Raw genomic sequence first — 26,126 nt, forward strand, 5'->3', positions numbered from 1 at the left:
ATACCATATATCTGCTCGCGCGCGTCATAACTTTTGGTTATCTGGGAGTAATTTGGATACAAGATAATAGAAATTTGAGAATGTCCTGTACATATCACTTGGTATGCTTGGTTCTATGCATCCTTCATCAGCTTATCCATTAGCCAACTTGCCTTCCTACAATACAGTGACTCTGATTTGGTTCATGGATTCAAGGGAGACATGACTTGGATACAAACACAACAAAGTAAGTGCTAACCTACATGGTTTTCGAAGCTCAAGATTGGCATCAGATGAAGTTCATGTGCACAGCCTTAAAAGATCATCTCTTGGATAAGGATATTACATGCTGAAAGATTGGTTTTCGTTTAGAATATACCCATTGACAAATATTTACATGTGATAAGGATCATAAACATGCTGAAAGATTTTAGATAGGTTTCATAGGTGGCAAAATAAAGATCAGGCATTACACTGTAATTTCTGCTTTCTTCTTGTACACATAAAATTGTGCCAAGTAGAAGTAGATGACCAACCCTGCAGCACTGAGTCCAGCAAGGAGCCAATAGAAGTAATCAAGATGTGCACGGTTTAGGTTATCAGAGAACCAGCTCTCACCCCTTCTTCGAGTTATGTCATCGATCACAGAGACAAGAAAACCACTAACGAACTCTCCGATACCAAAGATGCTCATGAAGAGAGCAAGCCCAAGACTTCTCAATGCGTCAGGCACTTGGTCATAGAAGAACTCTTGCAAGCCAACCATCGTGAACACATTTGCAATCCCAAAAATGATGTATTGAGGAATCAACCACCAGGCTCTCATCGGAGTAGTCGCCATGGGCAAGTCAACAATTCCAAAATCTTGAGCTGTTTTGAGCCTCTTCATCTCTACCAGAGCTGCTATGACCATTGAAAGAGTCATGAGGACCATTCCTGCGCCAATTCTTTGAAGCATGGTGATGCCTGAAGGAGTCTGGTTAAATTTTCTAGCTATGGGAGCAATAACACGATCATAAATCGGAATGAAGATCATAATGGAGATAGCAATGGAGCAAAGCAGTGATGCTGCTGGTATTTGGAAGCTCGCTCCTATTTTCCTATCCAAGGTGCTACCTTGCTTTGTAAAAAATGTCGAGGACTGAGGAAGAACAACAGCATATATTAAGCAGGATCCCCATATAGGAAACAATCGAAGCAAATCCTTGGTTTGCTCTGCTTGACCAACATCATGCACAGCCTTGCCTTCTTCGGATGCAGGTAACCAAAGCCTGCCGACAAGAATATAGATTCTCTGTGAGCATTAGGAGAACATCTAAGCCCAGCACCTCATGTTAGGAATAAATAATCGGTATGTCTCTGATTTTTGGATGGCTATAGATTGCTACAACCATATCACATTTCATGTATGTGGTATCTCAATTTTGGAAGAGCAATGTGACTAATTAGATATGCATTTACTTTAGCTCTCCTAAAAGAAGTATCTTCAGAAAAAAGAAAATAAAAATGAGTACATTTCTCACACCCATTTGGTATTGCTTTTGTTTTCTATTTTTGTCACGCTCTAGATCTAGAGCATGAAATGGCCATACCACCGAGAGGTACAACCCACAATAACACTAAGCCAAACTTTTCATTAGCCTCGATTTCTGACGAGCACAATGACGTGATGCTGTGATTTTGAAGGGAGAAAAGGGGAAGAAAGGGCCATGGCACTTGATGGTGGGGGGATTGCTTTTATAAAGGAGCCCCTAGGGTCTCCACGACTCTAAGACTCCTCATCCTGGCTGAGATCGCCGGATGACAGCCGATATGCAGGGCAAACACAGTTCAAGCTTGGGCCGGTCAAATGGATCGGCCCCAGTGGACTTCGTATCTTTGATTTTCAAAATTCCAAGAGAAAATTGTACTAAACTGAAGACAAATGCATGACAAAATTATTTAAATTGTTTGCAAAATCTTTAGAGTTCTTGGGAATGATTTGTTGCTTTCAAAAGAAGGGAAAATAAAGCAAGGAATGGTAGAAGTTGTGTGCCGCTGTTATCTTCAATGTCAATACCAAACAGGCTATCCGCCCTATTCTCTCTCCATCTCTTTTCCTTTTTTTTGGAGTAACAGCCTCTCCAAAATTGAAAGAATAGAGTTAATATGAAAGAAGAGTGCAGGGCAAAATTGCGAGAGGAAAAGTGAATCATACTTGTTGCTGGAAATTGGACCCGGGGGCCGCCGTGAAGCCGGGGAAGGAGGAGCTCCGCTGCTACAGAAGGCGGACGGCGGTGCGCCGGCTGACTGCGTCCTCCGCTGCGGGGGGGTGTGCAAGTCCTGCAAAGAAAACCGGTGGCCGGGCTCCCCGGCGCCGGCCCTCCGATGCCTAAGTCAGAGGGGGCAAGTATGTGGAGAGAGCAGGGGAGAGAGTATGTGGAGAAGACAAAGAGAATCTTGTGTTCAATTGTGTCTGTGCTGTTTTCTTCCTTTTTCCCCCGGTCTAGGAGGGTTCTCTCCAGCTCCGGGTTTTTCCTCTTGTTTTTCGTCCTCTCTCCCTTTTCCCTCCAGGTTTCCTTTTATAGGAGGATTTTTGTTACCTGGGAGGTGACAGGAGGTTTGTCCTGTTTTGTAATAATTGGGCACGATTTGGCCCATTAATGGCGTAATGGAGAACGGGACCGGATCAGACCGGAATCAGGGAGTTGTCACGGTCGATCGGACCTGTTGGAGTGGTTGAACCGCCGGCTGTGGTGGGCCTGGGGTCCGTGGATGGTAAGTGCATTTATTACTGAATGAACCGGCGGTCAGGGAGAGCCATACGTTCTGATGGTTCAGTGATCCGGAGATCGTCTTGGGCCGTGTTCATTAAATGACTGAGTGCATCGGAGACTTGAGAGAGTCTCGTGCATTAATGGCAGGTCGTGCCGAATACCTGCGAAGATCTTATGCCTTGATGGCTTGGAGATAGTGGCAGGTTATAGTGGAGTTGTCAGGTCCCTTAGAGGGTTAGGTGGAAATTGGATATTTGGCTAAGGCATGGGCTCGGCCTGCTGTGCTCGGCCTTCTGGTCTCGGCCTTCTGGTCTCGGCCTTCTGGTCTCGGCTCTCTGGTCTCGGCTCTCTGGTCTCGGCCTTCTGGTCTCGGCTCTCTGGTCTCGGCTCTCTGGTCTCGGCCTTCTGGTCTCGGCCTTCTGGTCTCGGCTCTCTGGTCTCGGCCTTCTGGTCTTGGCTCTCTGGTCTCGGCTCTCTGGTCTCGGCCTTCTGGTCTCGGCTCTCTGGTCTCGGCTCTCTGGTCTCGGCCTTCTGGTCTCGGCCTTCTGGTCTCGGCTCTCTGGTCTCGGCCTTCTGGTCTTGGCTCTCTGGTCTCGGCTCTCTGGTCTCGGCCTTCTGGTCTCGGCCTTCTGGTCTCGGCTCTCTGGTCTCGGCCTTCTGGTCTCGGCTCTCTGGTCTCGGCCCTCTGGTCTCGGCTCTCTGGTCTCGGCTCTCTGGTCTATGAGCTCGAGAGCGGAAGAGCCCGATCACTTAGGATGAGCTCGAGAGCGGAAGAGCCCGATCACTTAGGATGAGCTCGAGGGCGGAAGAGCCCGATCACTTAGGATGAGCTCGAGGGCGGAAGAGCCCGATCACTTAGGATGAGCTCGAGGGCGGAAGAGCCCGATCACTTAGGATGAGCTCGAGAGCGGAAGAGCCCGATCACTTAGGATGAGCTCGAGAGCGGAAGAGCTCGATCTCTTAGGATGAGCTCGAGCTTGCTGATGGATTTGGGTGCTATAATTACATTTGTGGGGTGGTCCATTTTTCCACCAACACTACCCCCCGACTTCCGAGTCCGAGCTGCTTTTTGGCTCGGGCGAAGGAAGTAGTTCAGTCATCGATCGTCCTGGTGCTGTGAGCGTTCTTACACCAAGGCGACTGAAGACGCTTTTTCTGCTCGGAGTCCGTTCTTTGGGGACGTCGGCAGAGAAGAATCCAAGTAAAGATAAATGAGAATGTAAAGACATTAAATGAATGGGTACCTTGTACCGTGTGCGTCCTTGCGCCGAGGCGACTGAAGACGCTTCTCTGCTCGGACTCCGTTCTTTGGGGACGTCGGCAGAGAAAAGTCCAAGAATAAAATAATGTAAAGACATTAAATGAATGGGTACCTTGTACCGTGTGCGTCCTTGCGCCGAGGCGACTGAAGACGCTTCTCTACTCGGACTCCGTTCTTTGGGGACGTCGGCAGAGATCCAAAAATAGAAGAGCGGGCTGAGCTCGTTGGCTGAAGACGATGGAGCACGAGCCGAGCTCGTCCGGTCAGAGAGGACCGCTAACTCATCTCGATGTCTCGAGCATCCCTATAGCCGGGGCATCCCGACGTCTCGGGGCATCCTGACTGTAGTCAGGGTAGGAGCACGAGCCGAGCTCGTCCGGTCAGAGAGGACCGCTAACTCATAGCCGATGGAGCACGAGCCGAGCTCGTCCGGTCAGAGAGGACCGCTAACTCATATTCGGGGAGCACGAGCCGAGCTCGACGGTGGAAGCCGATGGAGCACGAGCCGAGCTCGTCCGGTCAGAGAGGACCGCTAACTCATAGCCGATGGAGCACGAGCCGAGCTCGTCCGGTCAGAGAGGACCGCTAACTCATAGCCGATGGAGCACGAGCCGAGCTCGTCCGGTTAGAGAGGACCGCTAACTCATAGCCGATGGAGCACGAGCCGAGCTCGTCCGGTCAGAGAGGACCGCTAACTCATAGCCGATGGAGCACGAGCCGAGCTCGTCCGGTCAGAGAGGACCGCTAACTCATATCCCGACGTCTCGGGCGTCCCTATAGCCGGGGCATCCCGTTGTGGCAGGGCATCCTAACCGTGGTCAGGGTAGGAGAACGAGCCGAGCTCGTTGGCTAACCTGAAAATAGATAAAATATTGAATTTATTTGAAGCCAAAGTGGCGTCCTGTACCTTTTGGAAATATTTTGATAGCTCTCGAGCTTCGAAGTCCCTCAGGACTTGGTTCGGCACCGGCCTTCTTTGGCTTGATTTTTTAGGTGTTTTGCGCTCGGGTTTCTGAGCTCGGTCTGCATGAGCTCGGCGGGGGCTTCAGTAATGGCGACGCTCTGAAAGGGGAGCAATGTCGCGGGCGCCGTCCCAAGGACTTACGCCCGTAAGGAGGGAGTACATGCTGGTTTCTTGCTTGCTGCCGGAAGACAGAAGACTTGGAAGGATAATGGGATTTAATGGGGCTGTACCCTTTGTCACAGAGGCTTACAATCCCATTTTAAAGCTCCATAACTTTCCTTCTCCAGACCTCAGCTTTTATTTCTCTTTCCCCCCAACTCGTTGACGTGAGACTTGGACTACTACTTCTCACTGGTTGCCCCCACATACGTCGTTGCAGCGGGATCCATGCCTGATTTGAGATGGCTCGGGAGTCAGGAGAAAGTTTCTTCCTCTGCTTCACATGATTCCGTGGAGGCGGCACAGGAGGGGCCTCTGTTGGGAACCCGCCCATGCCGCTGATATTTCAAAAAAAATTTTCAGATGGCAGCGGAATCGGCATGCACGGGTTCGACGTTCATCGCATGAACGTTGTTTCGAGACCTTTCGTAATTAGGTAAGAATTAAAACTTTTAAAACTAATAGGAAGATCAAATCTTCACCTTGCGCGGGTAGATGATCACCGCAAATCTGAATTCGTAGTTTTGGAAGAGGGTTCGCTTGAAGCCGTTCAAACGTCCGGCCTCTACGGGTATCCACACGAAGCAGGATCCGATCCAAGCTCTCTATCTCACCGGGGTGCTAGCTCCCTTGCAGAGATAGCTTTGATGGCTGATGTCCTCTCTTTCAATCAACTCTTGATTGCACTTGAGAGGAGGAAGAAGAAGGATGAAGAAGAGGAAGAAGATCAAATCCCTTCGCAGCTTTCTTCTCTTCACACGCGCTGAAGCCAAGGAAGAAGACCAAGAGGAGGGAGACGCCTCCTCTTCTTTTCCCCTTGCTGATGGCGGCTGAACCAAGGGAGGAGAGGGAAAGGGTGGCCACGGCTTGGAGAGGGAGAGCTCTTCTTCCTTGGGGCCGGCCCTAGTCCTCCTTTTATAAGGAGTGGAGCTCCTAACAATTAGGAGCTCCAAGACAATCTTCCAAAGAGGGAAGGGGGGCGCCGGCCCCTCTCTTCATGCCGCACACAAGGAGAGGAGGAGGGGCGTGATCCCTCCTTCTTGTGATGCCCTAATCCTCTTCCAAAGAGGATTGGGTGCCTCTCTTATGGTTTAATCCCAATCCAATTAGGATTAGCCAAATTGGGTTCAATCTATGCTAGTCCTAATCCAATTAGGACTTGAATGAACCATGACTCAATTGAACTCTTCAATCCTAATCCAATTAGGAGTCATGTTGATTCATTAGATTAATAATTAATTTAGACTTAAGGAATCCTAATCTAATTAGGATGTATTTAATTTTAGTCCTAATCCAATTAGGACTTTATTTGAATCCGAAGTCCTAATCTAATTAGGATTTCTAGGAATCCTACTCCAAGTAGGAATCCAATTCAAAATTCCTAATCTCATAAGGATTGTAGGAATCCTATTCCAAATAGAAATCCCAGTCCTACTCCAACTAGGATTCCCAGTCCTAATCCAATTAGGACTCTAGGAATCCTACCCGAAGTAGGATTTGTGTTTAAGTCCAATTAATTAATTCCCTTTGTTCACTTCTTCAACTTCTATCAATCAAATTGATTTCTTTGTGATTCTTAATCACGATTTCAACCATCGGATCGGTCAATACTTCTAGTGTGTGTGACCCCATAGGTTCTATTCTGACTGGTAGTGAGATATATTGTGATCTCTATCACTATATCATTGAAAACTCCTTTCAATGGGTTGGAACGATTCCAACTCAACTCATTAGGGTTTATCGATCATCAAGATAATCCCTATGAGTCCCACCATCCACCAGTGACACCTAGCAGCATGTAGTGGCTACCCAGCAGAATGGAATGATGAACCTCTAGGTGCAGTTAACATGTGATACAGTCCTACTATCGTGGATCCCTACAGGACGGAGGTCATGGACAACTCGTCAAACCCCATCGTCTGTCATATGTCAAGATTTATTCGACTTGAGTTCGATAGTGGAAAACTCTTTCTCCACTTTACTGCCCTGGCCAAGGTCTTAGAACTCAGTCTAACAAATCACATAGGATCACTCCTCTTCTATCAAGGTCGATAGATTCCTTATAGGTGCATACCCTACTCTTACAGTGAACCTACTGCAGCCAATCTACACTGCATGGACCCATATGGCTAGAGACCATGTATGTGTGCAGTCAAACTACAATAACCTCACTGTGAGTAGCCGAAGCACCGCAGGTCAAAGGACCAGTCACACTACTACAACATCAAGTAAGTCACTGACGAGTGGATAGACATCCAAGTGACTTCTTGTCTTGGTCACGCTCAGTACCCTTGTTCTCTAACAAGCACCTGCACTATCACTTCAGTATCCCTACACTGTGGACTCAAGTCTCGTCCATCCAGAAGGAAAGTGATCTGTGCACTGATCGGATCGATCACCGTCCTCGTGATGATCCATTGATCAGGAGCATTTAGAAATTAATCACCAATGATACATGGCTCAAATTCTCAACTCTTGAGAATATGTATCATCATCTTATTAATTTCTTGGACGATTCATAGACACATAAATAATATGAATGAAAAGATGCCTTTTATTTATTCAATAATAAATAGTCAAGTACAAAATTATGTCCCTAGAATCAACAATGTGTCAGCCAATTTGGCTTCTAGGGCATACATCTAACAATCTCCCACTTGCACTAAAGCCAATTGGTCATATATCTTAGGCCCATCTTCTCAAGGTGAGCTTCAGTCTTTTTCTGACTCTGCTGCTTAGTGAACGGGTCTGCCACGTTATCCGCGGAGTCTACTCTCTACACCTCTACATCATAGTCGCGTATGAAATGGAAGCGCCGCTCTATGTGCTTGGACTTCTGATGAGACCATGGCTCCATAGCTAGTGCTATGGTGCCAATGTTATCGCAGTAAAGTGTTATGGCATGACATTACACCTAACTCTGCAATTAACTTTTAATCAGAAGGTTTCCACTGCACCCTTAGATACGGCTTAACATTCAGCTTCTAAGGTAGAATCTATAATGATCAGTTGATTGGAACTCTTCCAATTTACTGAACCACAATTGCACATATTCTGATGTAGACTTTCTATCATCAATATGTGTGCATCCTTCTACCTTCAACTCTGATCTTCTCCCAAAGACCAAGAACATGTCCTTAGTTCTTCTCAAGTACTTAAGACTGTTCTTTTACAGCTATCCAGTGCTTCTTGCCTGGATCCGACTGATATCTGCTTGTGACACTCACAGCAAGAGCTATATCAGGTTGTGTACACAGCATGGCATACATGAGGCTTCCCATTGTCGATGCATAGGGAATCTTGCTCATGTGTTGAATCTCTTCAGCACCTCCTCTATGTACATCTTCTGTGAAAGGCCAAGCATTCTTTTAGATCTATCTCTATAGACCTTTATTTCCAAAATATAGGATGCTTCCCCAAGGTCTTTCATGGAGAATTCTTTTGACAACCAGACCTTGACCGAGGTTAGCATGGGAATATCATTCCCAATCAGGAGAATGTCATCTACGTACAGTACGAGAAAAACGACAGCACTCCCACTAACCTTTTTGTAAACACACGGTTTCTCTTCGTTTTTGATGAAATCAAACGTTTTGATTGCTCATCGAAACGAGTGTTCCAACTCCGAGATGCTTGCTTTAGTCCATAGATGGACCTTTGCAGCTTGCAGACCTTGTGATCTCCATCACTGGAAGTGAAACCCAAAGGCTGTTCCATATAGATATCTTCATCAAGATATCCATTCAGGAAAGCAGTTTTCACATCCATCTGCCAGATTTCATAGTCATGAAATGCTGCAATGGCAAGCAATGTCCGGATGGATTTTAGCATGGCTACAGGTGAAAAGGTCTCCTGATAGTCAATACCTTCGCGCTGACTATACCCTTTCGCCACAAGCCTTGCCTTATAGGTCTCTACCTCTCCATCCGAACCTATCTTTCTCTTGTAGATCCATTTGCATCCAATAGGTACAATACCTTCTGGTGGGTCTACTAAGGTCCAGACTTGGTTGGAATGCATGGAGTCTAACTCTGACTTCATAGCTTCCAGCCATTTCTCGGAATCGATATCAGATATCGCCTCGTTGTAGGTTTTGGGATCCTGTATGTGATCCCTATCTCCCACTAGGAACATTTCCTCGGTATCCTCTTCTAGTATACCTAAGTATCTATCGGGAGGATGGGAGATCCTACTAGATCTACGAGGTGTTTGAGGGACATCGTGTACTAGCTCTTTATGAATGGGTTCTATAGGATCCATGACTCGTTGCTTTTCAGAGATTTTCTCTTCAAGCTCAATTTTCCTCCCACTGCCTCTATCAAGGATAAACTGATTTTCCAAGAAGATGGCATGACGGCTCACAAACACATTGTGATCCTCTGAGACGTAAAAATTGTATCCTAATGACTCTTTAGGATATCCTATAAAACGAGCACTTATGGTCCTAGCCTCTAACTTGTCCGCCTGTAGTCGCTTGACGTGGGCCGGACATCCCCAAATCTTGAGATGACCCAGACTTGGTTTCTTACCATGCCATATCTCATACGGTGTGGTAGGAACGGATTTAGAGGGAACTCTATTCAATAAATAAATCGCTGTGAGTAAGGCATCTCCCCAAAGGAACATAGGTAAATCAGTGAAGCTCATCATGGACCTGACCATATCCAATAGGGTCCGATTCCTCCTCTCTGACACCCCGTTGAGTTGAGGTGTACCCGGAGGTGTCCATTGTGAGACTATGCCGTTTTCTTTGAGATAGTCCCGGAATTCCCCACTAAGGTATTCTCCTCCTCGATCTGATCGAAGAGCCTTAAGTGGTTTTCCAGTTTGTTTTTCTACTTCATTCTTGAACTCTTTGAACTTTTCAAAAGACTCAGACTTGTGTCTCATAAGATACACATACCCATACCGCGAATAATCATCGGTAAAGGTAATGAAGTAAGAGTAACGTCCCCTGGCTAGCACATCGAATGGGCCACATACATCTGTATGTACTAGGGTAAGTATTTCAGTGGTCCTCTCCCCATGTCCTACAAAGGGCAGTCTAGCCATCTTTCCTTGAAGATAGGACTCGCAAACTGGATATGACTCGGAAGTCAATGAGCCTAAGAGCCCATCTTTATCCATTTTGTTCATCCTATCTTCTCCAATATGGCCAAGTCTGAGGTGCCACAAATATCTTTGGTTTATCTCATCTCTGGATCTTTTGGATCCTTTGGCACTCACATCTTGCTCGGTAACATTCACAGATACATCCATATGTAAATGATAGAGACTGTCAATCATGAAACCACGTGCGACTATTTTATTTCTTAAATAAATAGAACAGCAGTCTTTGTCAAATGTAAAAACATGACCTTCCTGTGCTAGACATGAAACAGAAATCAAATTTCTGCTAGCAACAGGTACATAATAACAGTCTCTAAGTATTAAACTAAATCCAGACGGTAGTCGCAGATGGTAGGTGCCCACAGCCACAGCAGCAACTTTTGCCCCGTGGCCAACCCGAAGGGTTACCGCACCTTCCGCCAGCCTTCTACTTTTCTTTAGACCCTGCATGGTAGTGCACAAATGAGCACTAGAACCAGAATCTATAACCCAACTAGAAGTAGAAGAAACCGTTAGATTAGTTTCAATAATGAGCAAGTCTATACCTTCTGAAGGTGTGTCACCTTTCTTGTTCTTCAGGCTCTCGAGGTATGAAGGACAGTTTCTCTTCCAGTGGCCTTCGACATTGCAGTGGAAACATTTTCCTTTGTCGTTAGCCTTTTTCTTTTGAACTTCCTTCTTTGGCTTCTTGTCTTTCTTCTGCTTCTTTGCAGGCTTCTTTTTCTTCCAAGTAGACTTTCTCTTGGAACCAGAAGTCAACTCAGCAGCAAGGACATTGCCCCTTGAACCTTTCAAGGCTCCCTCAGCAGTTACCAACATGTTGATTAGTTCAGTCTTAGTGCATTCAATCTTATTCATGTGGTAGTTTACTATAAACTGACCAAATGAATCAGGAAGTGACTGTAGGATCAAATCCACTTGCAATTCCTTGTGCATGTCCATACCGAGCTTCTCAAGCTCCTCTAGGTCCTTGATCATGGTCAGACCGTGATCATGGACAGACTGCCCCTCGCGCATCTTCGCTTTGAAGAGCCTCTTGGACACTTCAAAACGAGCTGTGCGACTCTGCTCACCATACAACTCTTGCAGGTGTGCCAGTATGTCCCTAGCAGTCTTTATATTTTCATGCTGGCATTGGAGTTCATTAGACATGGATGCCATCATATAGCATTTTACTCTAATGTCATCATCCAACCACTTTTTATGCATTTCACGTTGAACATCAGTAGGACGTGCTGGTAGTGTGGAGATATCTGAATCGAGTATGTAGCCTATCTTCTCACAGTCCAAAACTATTTTGAGATTTCTAAGCCAGTCTTTGTAATTGGTTCCGGTCAGTCGGTTGGTCTCAAGAATACGGGTCAAAGGGTTTGAAGCCGACATTGTATCTGCAGAGAGTAAAGATTCTAGTTAGACTTTTGTACTTGATTCTAATCTGTTCTAAGGTCTTTTAGAACAAATGTAACTCCCACTATTTTCTCGAATCCCTCACACTCCCCTGGTAGGAAAACGGAAATCCCACACGACTAGGATTTCTAGTGGGTACTGCGGTCCCACCAATTTACATGCCACCTCACCTAACAGTTATTGGTGACACATAGATGGATGAGTGTACAACTCTTGTACAATGCTTCTCAAGCATGTTGCAGTGTAACTTGGTCTCTAAGCCATGAAGACCTCACCTAACAGTTATTGGTCCCATTTCTTAGTTAAGTCAGACCCACCGTATAACCGTAGGAATAAAGTCGTCATTGGGTCCTCACCTAACAGTTATTGGTGCCCAACCCCACCTTTACCCTACAACATCTCATGTCTATAGAGAGGTCCAGCCCCCCGATGCAACTTGACCACTGTGTCCAGCCGAGACAAATCAACATCAGAAAGGCCTTAGCAGCTCTACTACAGTGGAAGACCTATTGACTTAATATTGGTTAATCAGGTCTTAGTGTTTGCAACTTGAGCCCTTCATAAGAGGTATCGAACAATTGGCCAGGTAAGCAGGTGGGAGGCTCCCCTTACTCAGAGAGTAAGGTCCTAATTAAGTAACCACCTTTCATGCTTTCCTAGACACCAATTAGATCAATTAATCTAATATGACTTGCTCATGTCGGTTCACTCTCGACTTGATTGAGGAGGTTTTGATTTAGGTCTCAATTGGGTTTGCTACATCACATGTAAACCTATCTACCCGACTCGCATTCACATCTCATGCAAACGGTACATCACAGGCAGTTATAATCGCAACATCAAATAAAGTTAAACTTTAAATAGGTGATGATCATGGATTCTAATTAGGTCGTATTACAAGCACATGCACATCAATCGATCAAGTGGTCTTCAACTCTTGAATTGGTTCCAAGCCTCCTTGATTCGATCCTTGATCAACTCTTGATCCCATCGCCATCAACCGCTTAGATCACCTTTCATCTCATGCCTTTGCTTCAACTTGATCGTTGATGTACATCACATCACAGAAATACAACCAGATGTAAAATAAAAATAAAAATAAATTACATCTCCTTTTAGGAGGCACGCAGGCCTCTCAAAACATCAAATAAGATGTATGCAAGCATCTGAAAAATTACATGACATCGCAGATCACATCGCAGGTCATTACATTTGATACCAAAAGGGTTTGAATCCTATGATCATCACCGTATGCAACAATTATAATTTTCAGATCTGAAAACTAACTGATTATATCATGACATAGGTCGCTGATCATGCTAATCATGATTCTAAACTTTGTAATCCCATTAACAATGCAATTAGAATCATCTTTTTATCACATAAAAATCAGCATGTAAAAATCAGCACCCCTGAAAAATCTGCATGCAGAATTTTTCAGCATGCATGATCATTTAATTTTCAGATCTAATATGCCTTTAGATATTTAATTCTTACCTTAATCTACGAAACCTGGCTCTGATACCACTGTTGGGAACCCGCCCATGCCGCTGATATTTCAAAAAAAATTTTCAGATGGCAGCGGAATCGGCATGCACGGGTTCGACGTTCATCGCATGAACGTTGTTTCGAGACCTTTCGTAATTAGGTAAGAATTAAAACTTTTAAAACTAATAGGAAGATCAAATCTTCACCTTGCGCGGGTAGATGATCACCGCAAATCTGAATTCGTAGTTTTGGAAGAGGGTTCGCTTGAAGCCGTTCAAACATCCGGCCTCTACGGGTATCCACACGAAGCAGGATCCGATCCAAGCTCTCTATCTCACCGGGGTGCTAGCTCCCTTGCAGAGATAGCTTTGATGGCTGATGTCCTCTCTTTCAATCAACTCTTGATTGCACTTGAGAGGAGGAAGAAGAAGGATGAAGAAGAGGAAGAAGATCAAATCCCTTCGCAGCTTTCTTCTCTTCACACGCGCTGAAGCCAAGGAAGAAGACCAAGAGGAGGGAGACGCCTCCTCTTCTTTTCCCCTTGCTGATGGCGGCTGAACCAAGGGAGGAGAGGGAAAGGGTGGCCACGGCTTGGAGAGGGAGAGCTCTTCTTCCTTGGGGCCGGCCCTAGTCCTCCTTTTATAAGGAGTGGAGCTCCTAACAATTAGGAGCTCCAAGACAATCTTCCAAAGAGGGAAGGGGGGCGCCGGCCCCTCTCTTCATGCCGCACACAAGGAGAGGAGGAGGGGCGTGATCCCTCCTTCTTGTGATGCCCTAATCCTCTTCCAAAGAGGATTGGGTGCCTCTCTTATGGTTTAATCCCAATCCAATTAGGATTAGCCAAATTGGGTTCAATCTATGCTAGTCCTAATCCAATTAGGACTTGAATGAACCATGACTCAATTGAACTCTTCAATCCTAATCCAATTAGGAGTCATGTTGATTCATTAGATTAATAATTAATTTAGACTTAAGGAATCCTAATCTAATTAGGATGTATTTAATTTTAGTCCTAATCCAATTAGGACTTTATTTGAATCCGAAGTCCTAATCTAATTAGGATTTCTAGGAATCCTACTCCAAGTAGGAATCCAATTCAAAATTCCTAATCTCATAAGGATTGTAGGAATCCTATTCCAAATAGGAATCCCAGTCCTACTCCAACTAGGATTCCCAGTCCTAATCCAATTAGGACTCTAGGAATCCTACCCGAAGTAGGATTTGTGTTTAAGTCCAATTAATTAATTCCCTTTGTTCACTTCTTCAACTTCTATCAATCAAATTGATTTCTTTGTGATTCTTAATCACGATTTCAACCATCGGATCGGTCAATACTTCTAGTGTGTGTGACCCCATAGGTTCTATTCTGACTGGTAGTGAGATATATTGTGATCTCTATCACTATATCATTGAAAACTCCTTTCAATGGGTTGGAACGATTCCAACTCAACTCATTAGGGTTTATCGATCATCAAGATAATCCCTATGAGTCCCACCATCCACCAGTGACACCTAGCAGCATGTAGTGGCTACCCAGCAGAATGGAATGATGAACCTCTAGGTGCAGTTAACATGTGATACAGTCCTACTATCGTGGATCCCTACAGGACGGAGGTCATGGACAACTCGTCAAACCCCATCGTCTGTCATATGTCAAGATTTATTCGACTTGAGTTCGATAGTGGAAAACTCTTTCTCCACTTTACTGCCCTGGCCAAGGTCTTAGAACTCAGTCTAACAAATCACATAGGATCACTCCTCTTCTATCAAGGTCGATAGATTCCTTATAGGTGCATACCCTACTCTTACAGTGAACCTACTGCAGCCAATCTACACTGCATGGACCCATATGGCTAGAGACCATGTATGTGTGCAGTCAAACTACAATAACCTCACTGTGAGTAGCCGAAGCACCGCAGGTCAAAGGACCAGTCACACTACTACAACATCAAGTAAGTCACTGACGAGTGGATAGACATCCAAGTGACTTCTTGTCTTGGTCACGCTCAGTACCCTTGTTCTCTAACAAGCACCTGCACTATCACTTCAGTATCCCTACACTGTGGACTCAAGTCTCGTCCATCCAGAAGGAAAGTGATCTGTGCACTGATCGGATCGATCACCGTCCTCGTGATGATCCATTGATCAGGAGCATTTAGAAATTAATCACCAATGATACATGGCTCAAATTCTCAACTCTTGAGAATATGTATCATCATCTTATTAATTTCTTGGACGATTCATAGACACATAAACAATATGAATGAAAAGATGCCTTTTATTTATTCAATAATAAATAGTCAAGTACAAAATTATGTCCCTAGAATCAACAATGTGTCAGCCAATTTGGCTTCTAGGGCATACATCTAACAGCCTCCACTTGTTGCAGGCTTTGGGCTGCAAATAGCTAGCGCTTGGACTTGCTGCACAAGCGCATCGAAGTGCTCGAGTTGGACTTGTGGAACTTGATCTACCGGAGATCTTGATGGTGAATTTTGGACTGAGCGTTTGGGACTTGGAGCATGATACTCGAAGGGGAAACCCGCTTGTAGGGGGCTCCGGTTGAACTGGAGCCGGAGGAGGCGGTGCCGTTGGGATGCCCCTGGGTTGCAGGCTTTGGACAGCGGTAGCCAGGGCCTGCACCTGTTGTACCAGGGCATCGAACTGCTCCGGCCGAACTTGATGAACTGACTCGGTCGGAGGTGATGAGTTTCGGACGGAACGCTCCGGGCTAGGTGGAGGACGTTGAGAGGCATTGGAAGCCCCTTTGCTTCTTAGCTTCATGGCAGCGAACTCGGGCCCTTCCTCTAGCGCCAACTGTTGCTGGAAATTGGACCCGGGGGCCGCCGCGAAGCCGGAGAAGGAGGAGCTCCGCTGCTGCAGGGGGCGGACGGCGGTGCGCCGGCCGGCTGCGTCCTCCACCGTGGGGCGTGGGAGCGTCCGAAGAGGGGTGGTGCGTCCAGTCCTGTCCTGTCCTGCAAAAAAGCCGGTGGCCGGGCTCCCCGGCGCCGGCCCTCCGATGCCTAAGTCAGAGGGGGCCAGTATGTGGAGAGAGCAGGGAAGAGAGTATGTGGAGAAGACAGAGAATATTGTGTTCAATTGTGTCTGTGCTGTTTTCTTCCTTTTTTCCCCGGTCTAGGAGGGTTCTCTCCAGCTCCGGGTTTTTCCTCTTGTTTTTGGTCCTCTCTCCCTTTTCCCTCCAGGTTTCCTTTTATAGGAGGATTTTTGTTACCTGGGAGGTGACAGGAGGTTTGTCCTGTTTTGTAATAATTGGGCACGATTTGGCCCATTAATGGCGTAATGGAGAACGGGACCGGATCAGACCGGAATCAGGGAGTTGTCACGGTCGATTGGACCTGTTGGAGTGGTTGAACCGCCGGCTGTGGTGGGCCTGGGGTCCGTGGATGGTAAGTGCATTTATTACCGAATGAACCGGCGGTCAGGGAGAGCCATACGTTCTGATGGTTCAGTGATCCGGAGATCGTCTTGGGCCGTGTTCATTAAATGACTGAGTGCATCGGAGACTTGAGAGAGTCTCGTGCATTAATGGCAGGTCGTGCCGAATACCTGCGAAGATCTTATGCCTTGATGGCTTGGAGATAGTGGCAGGTTATAGTGGAGTTGTCAGGTCCCTTAGAGGGTTAGGTGGAAATTGGATATTTGGCTAAGGCATGGGCTCGGCCTGCTGTGCTCGGCCTTCTGGTCTCGGCTCTCTGGTCTCGGCTCTCTGGTCTCGGCCTTCTGGTCTCGGCTCTCTGGTCTCGGCCTTCTGGTCTTGGCTCTCTGGTCTCGGCTCTCTGGTCTCGGCCTTCTGGTCTCGGCTCTCTGGTCTCGGCCTTCTGGTCTCGGCCTTCTGGTCTCGGCTCTCTGGTCTCGGCCTTCTGGTCTTGGCTCTCTGGTCTCGGCCTTCTGGTCTCGGCTCTCTGGTCTCGGCCTTCTGGTCTCGGCCTTCTGGTCTCGGCTCTCTGGTCTCGGCTCTCTGGTCTATGAGCTCGAGAACGGAAGAGCCCGATCACTTAGGATGAGCTCGAGAGCGGAAGAGCCCGATCACTTAGGATGAGCTCGAGGGCGGAAGAGCCCGATCACTTAGGATGAGCTCGAGAGCGGAAGAGCCCGATCACTTAGGATGAGCTCGAGAGCGGAAGAGCCCGATCTCTTAGGATGAGCTCGAGCTTGCTGATGGATTTGGGTGCTATAATTACATTTGTGGGGTGGTCCATTTTTCCACCAACAATACTCTTTAGAAGGGGGAGTTGGAGAGCTGGGGACTTGTGAAGGAGTTCCTGATCTAATTTAGCGGACGAGTATCTTCAGTTATAAATTTTCCTACTTGAGCAAAAAAATATATTTGGTTACAAAGTAAAATCTAAATGCATTCTGATACCAAATAAAACCAAGGAGTTCTCTTACTCGGGATGATCAGCTGCATGTGGAAATATTGCCACCCTTGCTTCATTTTTCGACTTTGGAGAAACAAACTGGGTTTCGTCATCTTTGGACTTCACACTCCAAGAGATTCGCCAACTGCTAATCAATGCTCTGCAAGCTTTCATGGCAGCAGCAAAGGTTCTTTTATCTTCCACTGGATAGTAACGGTAAGTCCTGCTCCCCAACAGGAAAACAATGATGGCAAGGCCCATAAAAACGCATACCATTCCAAAGCTAAGAGCCCAGCTGACGTTGTCCTGGACGTAGTTTACTACGAAGGTGGTGGCGGTGGCGCCGCTGCACATTCCAAAGAACCACCAGTTGAAGAAGGAGCTCTTGGCTTTGCATTCCTCGGGGTCACTCTCGTCGAACTGATCGGCTCCGAAAGCTTCGACGCATGGCTTGAAGCCACCTTGACCAATTGCCACTAGATACAGGGAGAAGTAGAAGATGGCGACTTGGAACTGAGTTGGGGGACAAGCTTTGGTGTCTGCGCTGCCACTGCATTTGGGAGGGTATAGAGTTGGCATCATGGCGGATAGCATCAGCATGGCTAGTCCCTGAAGAATTCTCCATTTGATTCAGTAGCAGCAATGATCGGTAAGTAAGACTCCAATTGGAAGTGAAGTTGGAACTCCTATTTGCAGTTGGGATTCTCTCTAGCTGTTCCCAAGTCCCAACACACAATATGAAGGGTCCGTCTCTCGGACGCCTCGCCATTTGAGTTGATCGGTATGAGCGATACTGAACTGGGCAAGTAGAAATGGCAAAGTTTCTACTTGCCCCATTCAATCGTTTGCCAGTGGTTGATGGATGGGCAGTGTGTGATTGAATCAGGTTCTTGAGATTTAAATACGAGTAGGACTTGTGCTGAATTATACAATTACCTAAATGCACCAATGAAGATCCCATCTAACCCAATGCTAATATCGCAAAAATAGCTCTTTGTGCACTACGTAACCCAAATGCGAGGAGATAGGAGGCTAACCAGAAGGTAAAGAAGCGAGGAGATGACGACGGTCCAATACCGCCCCAGATACGAGTCGGCGACGAAAGCCCCAAGAAGCGGGAGCATCGAGCCCATCCCCGACCACGTGTTCACCGCCGCCGCCGCCGCCGCCGTCGACTCGCCGAGCGGCCCAGTCAGATACGTGATCAAATTGGAGGCTATTCCGGCGTTCGCGCACCTCTCCGCCACCTCCATCCCTGTCCACCGCTAGCTCGATCAGTGTTTCCATCCGAATCAATGGCTCCTGATCGTGGAACAGTAACAGTAATGCTTTAAAAGAGAGGTTTGATGGATATGTTACCTATGACGAAAAGGGCGGCGGTCCACCCGCCGGTGGCGGATCGGGAGATCGGACGGCCGCGGTAGTCGACCACGCCCTTCGTGGGGCCCGTGAGCTCGAGGAGGGGCTCGGTGTCCATCTCTCTCTCTCTCCTATTCTCTCAAGAACAAAATCATTTTATAGAGGACTTGCAGGGAGCGAGGCGGATGGTTGGGATGCGAGCATGTTGTGCAACAACAGCCGTCTGATTGGTATTCGCAGTTGCTGTGCTCGTGTCACATTTGGCGAGCTACACGTCGGCATGCACGTGGCCGTTCCTGTGGAGTGGAGGCCAAAGGTGGCAAGAGAATCCGGCAACACGTTTCAAAAAATTTATTGTAGAGCCCGCTTTGATGCTCATGGGATTTGTTTCAAAATTTTTTTTATTAATTAGTTGGCGTAGAAAAATTTTGGAAAATAAATTTTTAATTAACAAAATCATAAATCACTGTTTTCTAGGGGGCCGGAATACTTGACAACTGGAATTTATTATTTTAAATAGTCACTGGATTATGTTTTAAAAAAATAATAATCACTGGATTCTCTGCTCCGAAACTTTCCGATTAAAGCAATACTTATAATCCGAGATATTTATTTAGAAAACATATTCGTCGGGCATATATCCAAGAAAAAGGCTTTTAAGTAACTAGCTATACAGATACAAATCGAAAAGAAAGAATATAAATCAAGAAAAATAATTGGTAAGGTATGAAATGGACAACTACAAGTCATCTAAATATTGTTGTTGCTTTAGAAGCAGTAAATTGCAGGAAACAATATAATTATGCATACGGGCACATAAAACAAGTTTAATCATGCACAACTTCAGATGTAATTGTATCTGAAAAGAGGCAAATGTGCATAGGACCAAACATTGAAGAGCTAAATACTATTTTTTTGTTTGCCTGCCATTTTATGTTACGTCCATATATAGTTAACATTTTATATTCATGGAAAGCAATCACAGTGCGATTGGTACTTTTTTCTTATATACATAGGATTGTGCAAAGCAGAGAAAGAGTCCTAGCTGTATTGAACTCAGTCCAGCAAGGAGCCAATAGAAGTAATCAAGATGTGCATGGTTCAAGTTGTCAGAAATCCAGCTCTCTCCTCTGCTTCCTGTCACCTTGTCGATCACAGAGACCAGGAAACCACTAAGCAATTCACCAGCGCCAACGACGCTTGCATAAAAACCGAGCCCAAGGCTTCTCATTTCATCAGGTACTTGGTCATAGAAGAATTCTTGCAACCCAACAAATGTAAGGACAAACATAATCCCGTCGAGAACATATGGAGGAAGCAACCACCACATGCTCATAGGAATGACAACATCGGGCATGTCAACCAGCCCAAAATCTCTAGCAGTTTCAAGCCTCTTCATCTCTATCAGAGCTGCTGCTACCATCATAAGCACCGAGAGAAACAATCCCGTGCCAATTCGTTGAAGCATGGTGATGCCCGTCGGCAATCCTGTGAAATTTCTAGCTATTGGTACAAGGACTCGATCATAGATTGGAATGAACGCAATGAGAGTGATTCTGATGAAGCTCAGTAGTGCTGCTGGCGGCAATTGGAAGCTGGTCCCTATTCTCCTATCCAATGTGCTAGCTTGCTTGGTAAACAGTGTCCCTGGCTGAGAAACAACAGCAGCAGAAGTTAAGCAGGTTGCCCATATAGGAAACAACTGGAGCAATCCCTTAGCTTTTTCTTCTTGACCTACATCGTCTACTCTCTCATGTTGACAATAACCAGAGTGCCTGTCAACAAGATTGCAAATTTTTCCTTAAGCACTACAGAGACACTCATAAATCCAACATTAATTCTATGTTAATATATTGGACTGTAACAAGTCTCGCGAAAACATTCACTATGGGCTCGCTTACTTGGTATGTTCAGATGCAGGTGGAAGAAGTGCTTCGCTTGCTCCATTTGTAAATGCCGCGAATATTGATGTCCTTTGCCAACTGCTGATCAGGGTGGCGCATGCTTTCCAGATCATAGCAAAGGAATTCTTGTCTTCTATTAGATGATAGCGATAAAATCTGGTTCCAAGCAAGAAAATGGCGAGAGCTACCCCCATAAAGATCCAAGGGATTCCAAATCCAAGGGTCCAACCGATATTGTCTTGTACATAGTTCAATGCTAGGGATGTGACCAAGCTACTTGCGTGCACTCCGAAATTCCACCAATTGAAGAAGGAGCTTTTGGACTTGCATTCCTCCAGGTTATTCTCGTCGAACTGATCGGCTCCGAATGCTTGAACGCAAGGCCTATGGCCGCCTTGCGCAAATGCAATCACATATAGGGAGAAGTAGAAGACTCTGGCTTGGAATTGAGACTGGGGGCAAGCCGTAAGATCTGTGCAGTCAGAAGGATTCAGAGTTGGCAGCATGGAGGAGAAGGTCAGCATGCCTAGTCCCTGAAGCTCTCTTTGTGAGTTAGTAGAAGTAGCAGGTTGAAAATTTCATAACTGAATCAGTGAAGATGCAATTTCATTATGAATCATTTTGCATCTTTGACGGTAATGGTAGTTTCAAAAGAGAGCGATTAGATTTAGGTGCCTCTAGTGTTTTCGATGGAAAGAATTACTAGCAATTCCTGCAAGTTGCACTTGGTTGGCCTTGTATTTGGCTTCGCTCTACACACAATTATGCAGAAGAAACTCGAAAGGCATCAGAAGCTGTGGAGGAGAAGCTCGAGAATTTTCCTTAGAAGAAACAGCTCCATCTATTCAATTATGCAGAAGACTCTAAAACATTTCATCTTTGGGAGCACCTTTGTTCCAAAAAAGTGGGAGGAGAGGCATCAGAACCTGTGGAGGAACTTGTCTTCCTCAGTGCATTCTAGTTCATCTTGAGTCTGCTCTTGTATATATTCTCCATTGTATCTTTTCTTTTGCTACCTCCTTGTATCTCCTTCTCTCTTGTACATATTCTCTTATTAGTAAATTGGTGAAAGTTTCATGTTTCCTCCTCTTTCATTCCAAAAAAAAAGTATCTGGCTTCGCTCTCCTTGAGAGAGATGGCCAGTGCTCTCCCAAACTTAGGAATCTTGAAAACGGTTGAGACCATCAGTGGACATCTAGCTGCGATTTAATTTTCGAGTGATGAGGTGAAATATGTGCATGATTGAGGGTATAGGATGACTCCTGGCTGCGATTAACAGAGGGTTGCACGTAGATTGAGATATCCAAAATTCGCTCATCCAAGATCGTTTTCAGTGGGTGGGTTGGTGGACCAAAGAAGTCAAATAAAATTTTCACTAAAATTTAGAAAAATATTCCTTTTAAGCAAATCAGTTGGAGAACCGACCCCGCATGACGGATGGATCGATGAAGGCCAACTAATAGCTGTTTGTCGAGACCTTAAAAATCTATTTATCTATAGTATTCCAAGTAGTGTGACATTGAAACAAAATCAAAATGCGAGTCACGTTTAGATTCTTAGCAATTTTTAATCTATTTGCTCAAGCACTCACATCTACACAGGTTGGGCCCGCAAAATAATAATGGCTTATTGGATACGATCAATGCTACAGGCCGGCTTCCGCTTTATTCACAAGACAAGTTCCCTTTGTTAAAGACATTTATATGCCTAGCAAGAATTGGTATAATACATGAGAGATGGTTGAATGATGAGTTATATAATAACTCACACTCTTAACAGTTGCATTTTAATCTCAAACTCTTAACTGTGTGTGGATGTTCTTTTATTTTTTGAGTAAAAGGATGAAAAAAACCACTACACGTTTTAGTAGAAATAAAATGAGAACTATAGATGTATGTAAGTATATTCTATAGGCATCTTATCTTATGCATGCATACTAATTGCATCATGTAGATTATATTCAACATCCATCCCATGGTCTAGAACTATAGCCGAATGCTACCATCCAATAAGAATACATCAGTTGACGTGTGTGTGTGTGTGTGTGTATGTATATATATGATGATGAAGATGAAGGTGGTGGTGGTAGTCGTAGTATTATACGTACCAGAAGGTAAAGGAGGGAGGCGAGTACGATGGTCCGATAACGGCCCAGATAGGAGTCGGCGACGAAGGCCCCCACCAGCGGCAGCATGAACGACACCCCGGACCACAAGTTCACCGCCGTAGCCGCCGCCGACATCGACTCCCCGAGCGGTCCTGTCAGATAGCTGATGAGATTCGACGACACACCGAAGTACGCCGACCTCTCCGCTATCTCCACCCCTGCAGTCAGCCAAACGATCGGTGACCCCCTCCGAATCCACGGCTCCCGGCTGTACAAGTAACAGGATGACTACCTACCCATGTTGAAGATGGCTGCGGTCCAGCCGCCGGTGGCGGATCTGGAGTTTGGACGGCGGGCATCGTCGGCTTTCATGGAACCGACGTGGTGGGCGACTGGCTCGATCTCCATCTCTCCCTCCATATGCACAGCTATGCGCATCTGCCGTGCCATTGGCATGGAGCAAGATTGGTTATCAGTTATCACAAGCCAAATTGCCAACAAGAAGAAACTTGCCAAAAAAGACCACTGTTGGATAATGGCCGTTCATTTACGAAGGTCTTGTCCAACTACCCTGAGTGATGCTGGCGTTTCCCACACTGTACGGTTCCAAAAGCACTGGCTTCATCATGTTTAATATATATATATATATATATATATATATATATATATATATCCGAAAGCATTGGCTTCCGGTAGTCAGCCGACGGACAACTTTAGGATTCCTACATATTGCTGGCAGATCCTGCAGTCTGATGTGTGCTCTGAAATGCAGTCTGATGAAATCCCTCCCTCTCTCACGGATAGACCAAGGCGAAATCCTGAAAGAAAAATGTTTACATCTAATTTCCCCCTTGAGATGGGCACTAGTAACTTCGCTTCTATTAGAAAAAGAAACAAGAAATTTGTTATGCCCATAGTTTATCGGCTCCCAGTGTTGCTGGAAATTGGACCCGGGGGCGGCCGTTGGCTGGAGAAGAGGAGCTCCGCTGCCTGGGTAGCGGCGCGTCGGTGGGCGGCGTTCTCCTGGAGACCTGCAAGAAGCCGGTGGCCGGGCTCTCCGGCGCCGGCCCTCCGATGGCTAAGTCAGTCAAGAGTCTGTATGAGGAAAGAAAGAGAGACGGAAAAAAGAACCCCCGCCTTAAGTGGAGGAATTCCCCTTTTATAGGGAGGATCAGGCTACCTGTGATGTGACAGAGCAAATTGGTTGTCGTACAATTGGTCATCAATGCTTGTTCATGTAAGTCAATGCTATCATGGTAGGAGATTAGGCCGGAGCCTGTCGTCGCGGAGTCGCCATCATTTGTAGGTATGCGGATTTGCCGTGAGAGACTCGATGTCCGTAGGCGACGGAAACCATACGCTTTAATTGTTGAGTAAGCCCAGGGGCCTGCAAGGGCCATGCACTTTGACTGTTGAGTGAACCGGGTGTCTGCACGACCCTTACACATTAATTGTCTGCACGGCCGTGCTGCGGGTGGACGTAACCTTAGTGTGCAACTTAGGCGTCCTCAGGTTGGTAAGACTGTGTCCCCAAGCCGGAGGAAGTCTGCTCAGTGAGCCCCTGCTCGGGGGGTCTGTCCGGTCGGCCCCTGCTCGGAGGGTTCGCTCGGTTGGCCCCTGCTCGGAGGGGTCCGCTCGGCTGGCCCCTGCTCGGAGAGGTCTGTTCACCAAAGCGTGGCGACACTTTTTCCCCCCAACACCCAGTAATAACCAGAAATCAAAACACGCAAACCTTGAGCAAGTTGTGTGCTAGAGATGTTCTTGTTGTTCATTGTGAAGACCTCCATCACGCCTGTACATAAAGCATCATTAAAACTGTGAAGATCCGAACTGAAGTCGGCAAGGAGTGCCGACTTCAGTTGGGTCATCGTGGTCTTCCCACGATGACCAGGCCGGCCGAACGGCCAGCGAAACCCCCGCTCCCCCCCCCCCCCCCCCCCCCCCCCTCCTCTCTCTCTCTCTCTCTCTCTCCCCCCTCTCTTTTGAGAAACTCTTAGAGGAGCCCCATTCCTCTGAAAGTTCAAATCTCCCCCTCTTCTTTTTTTCCCTCCTTTTGAGAGGATCACCGGAGCCACCGTCGCAGCTGGAGCCGCCATTACTGCCGGAAAGCTACTCGTCGACGACCGGAGGTGAGAAAGACAACCTATTTACTATTTTTATGGATCTAAGGGGAGAGAAATGATGGGTGATAAGGGAAGCTCTGGAAGTCTTCCGCTCCCACCTTGCCGCCATCCTTGTTTTTTTTGGCTTTCTCCATCAATCCCCATGGCTCCCTGCTCATTCTCACTCGCACCACTACCAATGCTTGTCCTCCACAACGTCCACCCATCGTCGACCATCACTACCAACCTTACTGGCTCCCACTCCCCTTCCTTTACCTCTTATTCAAAAACATCTCTGGTTTCAATCTCATCAGCCATCCATCGCCTCTTTGGTTTGATGGTGGTTTTAGTAGTCAGATGCTGCTATGGTTGTGGGATAGAGGGAGGAGAAAAAGGAGGCTAGGGAGGGCCAGACCGAGGATGAGGACAATGAGAACAAAGCCAAGGATGATCATGGCAAGAGCGAGACCCCTTCAATTTCTCCAGATGCAAACTCACTTGATGGGGTTGGTAGTCGGATATTGTCATGTCAGTGGGACAGGGAGAGGATAAAGAGGTGGGTGGTAGTGGGGATCAGACCATGAACCGGTTTGAATTATGAACCGGTTCCACCTAATCCTTGTATTGGGTTTGATCTGAATTTGAGTGAATGGGTTTTGATTAGGGTCTGAATTTGAGTCAGGAATTTGGGTTAGCCTGATGTAAGTATAATCTGGTTCGTCAAGATTTGATCTGATCTGGTCTGATCAGATCTGGTTTGGGTTGGGTTGGGAATCTGTGTTGGGCTGAGTTGAACCTAATTGGATCTGTGGGCTGAGTTGGTTTGGGCCCGAGATCTGATCTGGACCTGTAATCTGGTTTGGTTCAGTTGGGCCTAATCTGTTTTGGGCCACAATTGACTTGGGTTTAAAGGATTCTGATTTTAGGGTCTATGTTTGATCTTAGGGGCCCATTCTTGGATCTATGAACTTAGGAGTTTAAGGGTTTGAAAATTATTTAAATTATGTTTCTTAGTTAATTAAATAAATAATGTTTATGTTTTAATCAGGGGTTCGTGATATCTGTGGCAGGGATTTTTAAGCGAACCTAGGTAGGTGATCGTTGCTTTAAAGTAAAATTTTAACATGTATCTTGCATATGTCGATGTTATGA

At 46.2% G+C, this 26,126-nt stretch overlaps 1 protein-coding gene across 1 annotated transcript; it reads right to left on the reverse strand.

Annotated features, from left to right (window-relative positions):
* Nucleotides 1-282: 282 nt before the first annotated feature.
* On the reverse strand, nucleotides 283-23,479 carry LOC103701401. The gene is made up of 8 exons (XM_039133205.1): nucleotides 23,169-23,479; nucleotides 22,873-23,090; nucleotides 20,763-21,298; nucleotides 19,918-20,636; nucleotides 18,862-18,981; nucleotides 18,540-18,757; nucleotides 17,534-18,111; nucleotides 283-1,250 (listed from the first exon to the last, which is right to left on the reverse strand). Exons 1-8 carry the CDS (start codon nucleotides 23,326-23,328, stop codon nucleotides 449-451), a joined length of 3,351 nt encoding a protein of 1,116 aa, XP_038989133.1. The 5' UTR covers nucleotides 23,329-23,479; the 3' UTR covers nucleotides 283-448.
* Between the last annotated feature and the right edge of the window lie 2,647 nt (nucleotides 23,480-26,126).

This window comes from Phoenix dactylifera, chromosome 14 (genome assembly GCF_009389715.1).
Source record: "Phoenix dactylifera cultivar Barhee BC4 chromosome 14, palm_55x_up_171113_PBpolish2nd_filt_p, whole genome shotgun sequence".
NCBI lineage: Eukaryota > Viridiplantae > Streptophyta > Magnoliopsida > Arecales > Arecaceae > Phoenix > Phoenix dactylifera.

Coding starts and splice junctions, on each gene's coding strand:
- LOC103701401 (XM_039133205.1), bottom strand. CDS start 23,328: ATGCCAATGGCACGGCAGATGCGCATAGCTGTGCATATGGAGGGAGAG. Junction 23,091..23,168: donor CGCAGCCATCTTCAACATGG/GTAGGTAGTCAT, acceptor GGCTGACTGCAG/GGGTGGAGATAGCGGAGAGG. Junction 1,251..17,533: donor CATGCAGCTGATCATCCCGA/GTAAGAGAACTC, acceptor TCTTGTCGGCAG/GCTTTGGTTACCTGCATCCG.